An 11,052-nucleotide genomic window follows, 5' to 3' on the forward strand; every position below is an offset into this window, starting at 1 on the left:
TTGGAACCGACAGGCCTGCCACGCTTCTGGCATGTATTTGCTTCGGTGGCAATTTGTCCAACTAGGACATCAATTCGAATTGGGGCATTTTTCGCTGGTATATACGACTTGGTTATCCTCTTTGTATCGGAAAATGCATCAAGCAATTCATTTGCTATTCTTTGCAAATGTATAATCTTTTGAACTTCTAGTTCACATTGCCCTGATTGAGGATCTAAATGCATCAACAATGATGCATTCCAATTAAGTTCCTTTTCAGGAAGCTTATTCTCTCCCCCTAATGTTGAAAATTTTGATTCATCAAAATGACAATCCGTAAACCGGGCTTTAAATACATCTCCAGTTTGTATCTCAAGATACCTCACTATAGAGGGAGAATGATATCCAACATATATCCCCAATTTTCTTTGGGGTCCCATTTTGGTGCGATTAGGTGGTGCAATGGGAACATATATCGCACACCCAAATATTCTTAAATGGGAAATATTTGGCTACTGGCCAAAAGCTAATTGCATAGGAGAGAACTGATGGTAACTTGTTGGCCTCAAACGAATAAGCGCTGCTGCATGTAAAATAGCATGCCCCCAAACTGAGGTTAGGAGATTTGTTCTCATAAGTAAGGGTCTAGCAATTAATTGGAGGCGTTTAATAAGTGATTCTGCTAACCCATTTTGTGTGTGAACATAAGCTACTGGATGTTCAACACTTATTCCATTAGCAATACAATAAGCATCAAAAGCTTGGGAAGTAAATTCACCAGCATTATCAAGACGAATTACTTTGATTGGATTTTCTGAAAATTGTGCTTTTAATCGAATAATTTGAGCCAGTAATCTCGCAAACGCCAGGTTGCGAGAAGATAATAAGCACACATGTGACCATCTCAAAGATGCGTCTATTAGGATCATAAAATATCTAAAAGATCCATATGATAGATGAATAGGTCCACATATATCACCTTGAATCCTTTCTAGGAATTCAGGGGACTCAAATCCAATCTTTACTATTCATGGCCTTAAAATTAACTTTCCTTGAGAACATGTAGCACAACAAAATTCACTAGATTTAAGAATCTTCTAGTTCTTTAGTGAATGTCCATGGGAATTTTCAATAATTCTCCTTATCATGGTTGTTCCCGGATAACCCAATTGGTCGTGCCAAGTTATGAATTCATTTGGGCTAGTAAACTTCTGGTTTACAGTGGCATGTGATTCAATTGCACTAATCTTGGTATAATATAACCCAGATGAAAGTGAGGGTAATTTTTCTAATATAACTTTCTTATTTGAATCATGAGTTGTGATACATAAATACTCATGATTCAAATAAGAAAGTTATATTAAAAAAATTACCCTCGCTAGAGTAATAGTCAATCCAAAAATTCCTCATGATTTTCCTCATTCATTGTCTCAACATGATATCCATTTCGGCGAATATCTTTGAAACTCAACAAGTTCCTCAAGGACTTAGTAGATAATAGTGCATTATTTATTATAAATTTTGTTCCTCCAGGAAATAAAATTATAGCTCTTCCGGAGCCTTCTATCACATTGCCTGAGCTAATAATAGTATTAACATATTCCTCTTTTGGCACAAGATGGGTAAAATATATATCACTTTTGAGAATGGTGTGCGAACTTGCACTATCTGCAAGGCATATATCTTCATTATATATCATTGCCATTTTCTTCAAAGACAAATAATAATAATAAAATAAATAGTATGCACAGTTAAATTGAACACTTGATCGAAATTATTTTTCTAAGAAACATCGTACATAAAAATAATGTCATATACTAAAATTTTATTTTAAAACTTGACACATTTAATGATTTCAAAATTCATAAACATTAATGTTTCATTATTTATATACATCACATTTGAAACTTAAATACATAGAAAATAAAACTTAACAATAAGATCTTTTTTACATTATTTATTTACATAGATACTTAACAATCTCACATATTAAATTATTCCATCATTGATCAAATGACCAATATTTTCTTCAGGGTCCTCAAAGAAATCAGATACATCATAATAAGTGGTGAAATTTTCAGCATCATTTGAAACAAAATTCGTTTCCTTTCCTTTATCGTCTTTTTTCAAAGATGCTTGATAGAGATCGACTAGGTGCCTTGGGGTACGACAGGTACGCGACCAATGGCCCTTTCCACCACAACGGAAACACTTATCCTCTGTTGATTTATTTTGCCCAATATTTCTTTCTTTATCCCACTTCTGGTGAGATCCTCTCTTTTGAATATAATTCCTTTTCCTTCCATAATTTTTCTTGTTATTAAAACCTTGCCATTTACCTCTTTTGGGATAATTTGCCGCATTTACTTAAGGAAATGGGGCAGCACAGCTGGGCGTGCTTCATAATTCTTTAAATGTAACTCATTGTTGCGTTCAGCAACAAGAAGGTAAGAAATTAATTCAGAATATTTTTAAATCCTTTTTCTCGATACTGCTGCTGCATGAGCACATTCGAGGCATGGAAGGTTGAGAAAGTTTTCTCTAACATATCATGATCAGTTATCTTTTACCCACATAATTTCATTTGTGAGGTGATTTGAAACATTACAGAATTATATTCATTTATGGATTTAAAATCCTGCAGACGCAAGTGCGTCCATTCATATCGGGTTTGAGGAAGTATCACCCTTTTTTCATGATTGTACCTTTCTTCAAGGTCTTTCCAAAGATCTGCAGGATCTTTTAATGTGAGATATTCATTTTTCAATCCTTCGTCAAAATGACGACGAAGAAAAATCATGGCTTTGACTTTATCCTTCTGGGATGCATTGTTTTCAGCCTTAATGGTATCTCCAAGATCCATTGAATTAAGATGAATTTCAGCATCTAATATCCATGATAAATAATTATTTCCAGATATATCAAGAGCATTGAATTTAAGATGAGAGAGTTTCGACATAATGAAAATTTGTTACCTGAGTCTTCCTAAAAATTTGATCAGAGTCTCGTGCTGATAACGTGTTGTAGAATAAATAAGGAAAAGATAATAAAGTAAAGTATAAATAGAAAAATACTACTATCAGAATTTACCAATACTATTATACTACTATAAAGATAATATATTAATATTATATTAGTAGTATGTGAAGAGAGAAAGTAAAAGTGCTATATATTGTAGTGCATATAAGAAAGAGAGAGAGAGAGAAAGTATTTGCTTTTATTATACACAAAAGCCTCAGCCTTATTCCCCTATTTATACATGTGCAATGTTTCACTTTTTCAAATGTTGGAAAACATGCACCGCTTATTCTTTAATGTTTGTACTTCCCAATAGTACTTGAATGGAAGAATAGATTATGCTGAGTAGACATTGAATGGATATATGGACATCTATATCGTAACACATCAAACTTATTCTTTTCCTTTAAATCTCTTAACTACTTTCTTTTAATATGAATCCTAACTTAGACGAGAGATAATATACTCTAGAGAACATTGCTTTTTGCTTTATCTTTTTTTTCTTTTTTTCTATTCTTTATTCCTAAATGTTGTGAAATTAAAGTGATGCTTGAATAAATGCTCTCTACTATTTGAATGCAAAAAATATAATCTATTTTTAATATATCATTTGAAAAATAAAGAAAGATTGAAGATCAAAATATTTGTTAAGAGTTTCAACTTAAAAATTTAGATGTATATTAACAATGTTTAAAATGGAATAAAGTAAGTCAAGGGATATAATTGCGTAACTCACTAAAAAAGTGGGTCAAGTTAAAAATCGATAAAATATATACTAAAATATAAAATATATCTTAAAAATAAATTAAATTACACATATAATAAATAAAGAAGATTAGAGAGAGAAAGTATTACTATTACTGTTACTATTATGTTAGGGTGAGAAAGAAGGCAAAGCAAGGTAAAAGGCTTTATGAATTATGATACGGCATCCCTTACCTCACCCAAAACCCAACTACACTCACTCTTATATTTTCTATTTCAATATTCATTTAAACCCAACACACACGTTTCAACCATCTTCATAAAATTAACTCCAACCCCTTTTCTTCTTCCTTCTTTCTTTTTCTTTCCTTCTGTCATCCCCATCCTTTTCTTACTTGTATTTCTATATATTCATATTCATCTCTATCTATCTATATTCTTCCTTATTATTTCCACCTTTTCTGCTCGAATTCTGCATAATCGACGAACCACCAACAAACTACTTTGTTCTCTTAATTCAACCAAAGAAGAAAATTAAAGAACAGTGTTATGGAAATGATGCCATACCAGCTTTCCAGGTTACCTTACCATGATTCTCTCAAACTTCTGGAGGCTGATATACAACATGCCAATTCTTTGTGAGTTTTTTTTTTTTTTTTTTTTTTTTGGGATTTTCCACCTGCCCTTTATTTTTTTTGTTATAAAGTTTTTGACTTTCCTGTTTTCTGCACTAAAAATGTTACTTTTAATTAGATGGGTACTTTGGGTATTTTAGATAACCGGTGATTGATAAAATTTGTTTCCTAGTTTATAAAATTTGTGGACTTTTTCTTACTACTAATGGGAACTTTAGTTATCAATTTTCTGAATTTTGGATTGTGGGTTTGTGTGTTTTTTCTTAGGGCTGCAGCAATTCCAAGAACAGAAGGTGGAACTGTTCTTCAAATGAAATTGGTTTATAATCACTTGGCTCCTTTAGTTCTCTTGTTTCTACAGTGGATGGATTGTTCCTGTGCTAGCTTTCTACACAGATATCTCAATCTCTTCCACATAGTTATATACAAGGTAGAGATAGAAAAGTTATGTCATTTCTTTGTTGGATTTTGATTCAATGAATTTGGTATTGTTGTTGTTTGTTCCATATGGTCTTATGGAATTTAATGGGTTTCCAATATGTATTTATTGATTGATACATGTTTTTTTTGTCTTTTTATGTTTTACCTAAGGTACACAATGATGGTAGAAACATGTCTAGTCATGGAAGGAAAGCTACCATAGGGGACTTTTATGGTATGTGAATATTTGACTTGTGAAGAGGCCTTTTATTTGTTGTAATTTGTTTTTGTCTCATGAAAAATGTGAAATAGTGCAAAACTCTTTTCATTTATAGCTAGCTGCCTTGACTGATTATTTCGGAAAAATTTGAATTCTTTTAGCTGTTATATTGCCATCTCTCCAGCGGCTTCATGGTAGCTTGGAGAAGTTGGAGACTTCGAAAGAAGGCCAATCATCGAGCATGGAACATTCAAGTTATGGCAAGAAGATGATTGTTGAAGGTGATGGGAAACTAACCAATGTTGACTTGCAAAGAGAGGATGAATGTGATATTTGCTTAGAGCCTTGCACCAAAATGGTCCTGCCTAATTGTTGCCATGCCATGTGTATCCGATGCTACCGCAAGTGGTAAATCGCTTTCTTCATATCCCATTTTTTTATCAACTTGCATACTTTACAGTGAAAAATGCAATTAACTCACCTGAATTTGGTTAATGTGTAATTTATGCCAAAAAATTTTTAAAATGTACAATTCGACATCCTGAGGTTATAAGTGGCGCAAAAGGGGCTTTCCATTAACTTTTCTTCTAAAATTACCCTTATACGTCATTTTTTCGACAAAGTTACCCAGTAATAGAAGGGTAATTTTGGAAGAAAAGTTAGCGAAAGGTATTTTTAGCACCTTTTACAACTTCAGAGCTCTATTGAATTGTACATTTTACCAAATTTCAAGGGGTATAATTGCGTGTTTTCGCACTTCATATGCCAATGGTTCTCCACTTTAACACTCATCATGTGCTGGTCTTTTTGCCCGACCTATAGGAACACTCGGTCGCAGTCTTGCCCTTTTTGCCGCGGTAGCTTGAGGAGGGTTAACTCTGAGGATCTTTGGGTGCTAACTTGCAATGAAGATGTTGTTGATGCTGAAACAGTTTCTAAGGAAGACTTGTGGCGTTTCTACCTTTATATCAATAAGCTACCAAAACATCACCCAGAAGCACTTTTTGTAATGTACTATGAGTATCTCATTTGAACTTTTATATACCAATAAGAAGGAATGAAAAGAAATGTACAGATTAGGAAAAAATTACAAATGTGAATAGAGTCTGGTAAAAGAAAGAAAATTGATTCTCTAATCAATATTTTATCACAGCTTTGATAAGAGAAAAATTTCTGGTTTTTTAACCCAGAAAAAGAAACACTCTTAGTACTGTGATATTATACATTGTCTCCATTATAGAAATAAAAATGTTACATTTAACTTGGGAGTCCTTATTTGAGTTCTTATTGATACCTATCTGAATTTTATTTTTCTCTAAGAAGCTAATTAAAATGCAAAAAGTAACTTTGCTCATTGCTAAATTTACTTGATTTTACTTATTGCAATATGTTTGTTTTAAACTTTTAATCCTTTGATATGAAATTTATAGTTTTTCTTCTTTTACTTTTAATATATCTGTATGTTATTGAAGAAAAGAAAAGCAAGAAATTTATTGCTTGCTTTTTTGACGACTGGTGCTGACTTCTAGATGAGTTTATTGCTTGCTTTCCAAGGCTTTGAATTTTTTTTCCTTTTTTGGACTGACCAAGGCTTTGATTAACAGAATCACTGAACTAATTTTCTCACATTGGTCAATAGTGTAACATGATCTAGAAACTTCCATAAAAGAATTGACTTTTGAAGTTTGAGCCGTTATAGTTCTTTTCTTGCTGGACCTTTTCATATCTTTTCTTTCAATATAATGCTAGCAAAGTAGCAATGGGCTGGTCAAACCTCTCTCGCTTTAATCTTGCTATCTGAAAAAACTATTAACCCTAACTAGGTTTAGAGTGCAATGTACAACATCTGGAGAAAACAGACATGAAACGAAAACTCATGGCTACTTTTGGAAAAATGGGAAAGGAGCATCAACCCAAGAGAGATTAGTTTTAACAGAGCAGAGCTAAATATTCAGATTTGGAACCTATCTGAACACTACAAGATGGTGAAGTTAGGGATGAAGCTTGCTAGAATAGTCAAAGGGGCAATAAAGTTAACCTGTTTGAAAGTGGAAATGGACAAGGTCAGTTTATCAAGGCTAAAATCAGAATCAACATAGACCAACCAATCGGAAAATGCACAAATATAGGGAGCACATAAGATGGTATTACTTGGGTGGACTTCAAGTACAGAAGCTCCCAACAATATGCTATTTTTGTAGGATTTTAGGGTATGATGAAGGGTCTTGTCACTTGTGAGAAAGCAGAGGAGAAAATAGCAAATGGAGAGGATGGAAATGACAGAGAAACTATTGGAACTGCAGCAGGAGGAGAACAATTCAGTTCCAGGCCTAAATCAAACAAAAAAGTCAAACTGAAGCTACAAATGATGCAAAAAACAACAAAAGAGAACAAGAAAAAATCCAAAACAAATGCAGACAAAGATAAACGGGCAATAGATTGCCAATGAGCCTTGGCTCTAATGGCATTTCTCCCCCCTCCCTACCTCAAGGTCTAGGGTTCAAACCCTAGAGAATGTAATTGAGGAAAAATGTGATAAAATATGTGAGGAGTGTGTGGGTGTGTTGTGTACCTAGGATTGGGAGTTGTCCAATCCACTGACAAAAAAAAAATGGGCAATAGATTAAGAGGATGAGATAGAGGAGGGTGGTCTGAAGAAGAAGGGCTAGGGATGCTGAAAAAATAAAAAAACTTAGAAGCAAGACAAATAAGAAAAATGAGGGGAAGAGAAAATTCAATGAGATCACACCCATGGAGATGGAAGAAGAGAAGGCACCATTTTAAAAATTGCAAATATAAATTGGAAAGATGTATTTTCAAGAGAAGTAGTCCAACACCTACAGAGGTACAGATTTGACCACTGTCCCATTTTAGTTGATATGATAGGAGATACTATTAAAAAAAAAAAGTAAAAAAGAATGCATATTTACATATTTCAATGGGTTTGGCTTGAAATGAAGAATGTGAGAAAATATTTAAAAAAATATGGTCACCAGGAATGCTAGAAATTAAAGGCAAACTGGAAAATTGCAGTGAATCATTGGACGAATGAGGACAAAAATTTTGGCCAAATTCTGAAGATGATAAGAGAGAAAAAAAAGGGATTGGAGGAGCTACAAGCACTGCCACAAATAGAACCAATCATGAAAAAAGCGAAAAAAATGCAAGAACAACTAGATAAACTCGTAAAACAAAAAGAAATATGTTGGGCACAAAGAACCCGACCTATACAAGAAAGTTCATGCCTATTTCATTGTGCAATGTGATCTTTAAGATAGTAACAAAAACAATTGCTAATAGGCTCAACGCATATTCATTCCTGGAAGACTAATAACAGATAATGTCCTAGCAGCTTTTGAGATCTTTCATTTTATGAAAAAGAAGAAAGAAGGTAACAAGGATTACATGGGAATCAAATTAGACATGGAGAAGGCATATAATAAGGTAGAATGGAAATTTCTCATTGAGGTGCTTAAATCTATTGGATTCTCACAAAGATGGTTAAGTCTAATTTCGAGATGTATAAGCATGGTCATCTTAGGAGAACACAAGAAAGACAAGTTATTTAAGGAATCAGGATTGCTAGATTAGCCCCAGAAATTACTTACCTCGGATCAGAGTATTCAAGAGGTGATAGAGATTCTCAAAGCTTACTAACTAGCTTTAGGATAGAGGATCAATTTAGACAAGTTAAAGATTTTCTTTAACCGAAACGTCCCTCTTCCAAGACAAATTTTTATCCAAGATTGGTTAAACATAAAGACAGTGAAAAATCACTCAAAATACTTGGGTTTACCAACAATTGAAGGCATCTCAAGAAGCAAATTTTTTAGTTTGTCCAAGTGAGAACCTGAAAGAAGTTAAAAGGTTAGAAAGAGAAATCTCTTTCGAGAATGGGAAAAGAAGTGTTGATAAAATCAGTGGCGCAATCGATCCTTACATGCATAATGAGTTGTTTTGAACTTCCTAAAAGCCTTTGTAGTCACATTGAAAGAATGCTCAGTAATTTCTATTGGATGATTTGGAATAAATTATGTAAAGCTAAAGAGGAGGAAAGTCTTGGTTCTAGAACTTTCGAGGCTTTCAATCAAGCTTTTCTAGCAAAGCGAGGATGGAGGCTAATCATGTTGGGTTTTTTTTTTTCTCTCCTTTGTGAGGCCCAAGCCCAACATTTTGGGGGTGTATTCTTGCACCCTAGTGTCACAACCCTAATTCAGATTTTGGAGGTCATTTGAGAGAAAGAGAGTAGCCACCAAAGAGAGAAAAAGAAGGGGAAAAACAGAATTCCCATTTTTGCCCAAAGCAGTAAATTTCAAATGGCAATTTCTAATTTGTTCACCGTTGGATCGGCTTGAAATTTAAACTGTGTATTCCTATCATCTTGTTCTTCATTCTGGTCGGTGGAGATGTTGATTAGAGATTTTCAGTGAGAGAAATTGGCTTCACAAGAGAGAAATTAGGTTTTCCATTTTTACACAGAGCAGCAATCTTGGAACGATAGTTTCTCATTATTTCACGTTGGATCGACGTGAAATTTGGACTGTAGATTATTCACATCTTGTTCTTCATTCTGAACGGTGGAGATTTTAATTGGAGGTCTGAAGAGGGAGAAATTGGCTTCGATAGCAGCTCTATTTTTTGGGTATATTTCATCCTCTTGCTTCTAATTTGTAAGCTTTGGTGCTTTGATGTTTTGGCTAGTTATATGCATTTTTTGTGCTTTGTTTGAGACTCTCTTGTACCTCATTTTATTATAGTGGAGCTATTTCATTGGTCTGGACGACTCGTGGTTTTTACCTCTCACATTGAGGGGGTTTTCCACGTTAAAATCTCGGTGTGTTCTTATTATTGCTTTACTTGCTATATTTTCTTGTTATAGTTGCTGCCATATTGTGTTGTGAGTGTTTCCATATTGTTCTTGTGTTGGACATTTGTGTTGTTTTCGCTGCTAGGCTCTTTCATACTAGCATCAGAGCTTGTTGGTATTTTTCTGGGCTTGTGATTTTGTGAACAATGGAAGCTAATACTAATACTAGTAGGATGATCACTCTTAATGGTCCTAATTATGATTTGTGGAAGTCAAAAATGAAAAATTTACTTTATGTCAAGAATTTTCATCAACCAGTTTTTGGTACAGAGAAGCCTAATGATAAATCTCATGATGATTGGACTTTGTTGCATAGACAAGTCTGTGGATATATTAGGCAGTGGGTTGACGATAATGTGTTAAACCATATTATTGGAGAGACACATGCTCGAACTCTTTGGATTAATTTTGAACAGTTGTATGCTCGAAAAACTGGGAATAACAAGATGTTTTTGATCAAGCAGTTGTTGGCTTTGAAGTATACAGATGGGACATCAATGACAGATCACTTGAATAATTTTCAAGGAATTATGAATCAGTTATCTTCCATGGGTATCAAGTTTGATGAAGAGGTTCAAGGATTATTACTTCTTGGCTCCTTACCAGACTCGTGGGAAATTCTCAGAATGTCATTGTCCAATTCTGCTCCTGATGGTGTAATCTCTATGGATCTTGCCAAGAGCAGTGTTTTGAATGAAGAGATGAGAAGAAAGTCACAAGGTACATCGACTACACATTCAGATGTTCTTGTTTCTGAGTCTAGGGGGAGAAGCAAAAGTCGAGGTCCTAAAGGTAGAGATCAAAGCAGAAGCAAGTCTCGAGGAAAGTATAAGAATATTGAGTGTCATCATTGTGGTCAAAAGGGACATGTGAAGAAATTTTGTTGGCAGCTAAAGAAGGAGAAAGCCAAGGCAAGTAAAGACAAGAGCATAAATAAAGATGATGGTAGTAAGGAAGACAAGGTTAATGTAACTCATGATGATTTTCTTGTTGTTTAAGAGTTTGAATCTGTTAACCTTGTTGATAATAGCACTAGTTGGGTGATTGATAGTGGTGCTTCTATTCATGTTACATCTAGGAGGGATTTGTTTACGTCTTATACTCCTGGTGATTTTGGTGATGTGAAAATGGCTCATCAAGGTGTTGCAAAATGTGCCGGTGTTGGACATATTTGCTTAGAAACCTCCAACGGTACCAAGTTGACTTTG

General features: G+C 34.1%; 1 protein-coding gene across 1 annotated transcript; it reads left to right on the top strand.

Annotated features, from left to right (window-relative positions):
- The first annotated feature begins 3,939 nt into the window (after window positions 1-3,939).
- LOC107624110 (E3 ubiquitin-protein ligase AIRP2) lies at window positions 3,940-6,248 on the top strand. The gene is made up of 5 exons (XM_016326570.3): window positions 3,940-4,340; window positions 4,605-4,767; window positions 4,929-4,992; window positions 5,139-5,385; window positions 5,800-6,248. The coding sequence occupies exons 1-5, from the start codon at window positions 4,252-4,254 to the stop codon at window positions 6,008-6,010; spliced, it is 774 nt and encodes a 257-aa protein (XP_016182056.1). The 5' UTR covers window positions 3,940-4,251; the 3' UTR covers window positions 6,011-6,248.
- The last annotated feature ends 4,804 nt before the right edge of the window (window positions 6,249-11,052 follow it).

The sequence above is a fragment of the Arachis ipaensis genome, chromosome B10 (assembly GCF_059453495.1).
Source record: "Arachis ipaensis isolate K30076 ecotype BB chromosome B10, ASM5945349v1, whole genome shotgun sequence".
In the NCBI taxonomy this organism is placed as follows: Eukaryota; Viridiplantae; Streptophyta; class Magnoliopsida; order Fabales; family Fabaceae; genus Arachis; species Arachis ipaensis.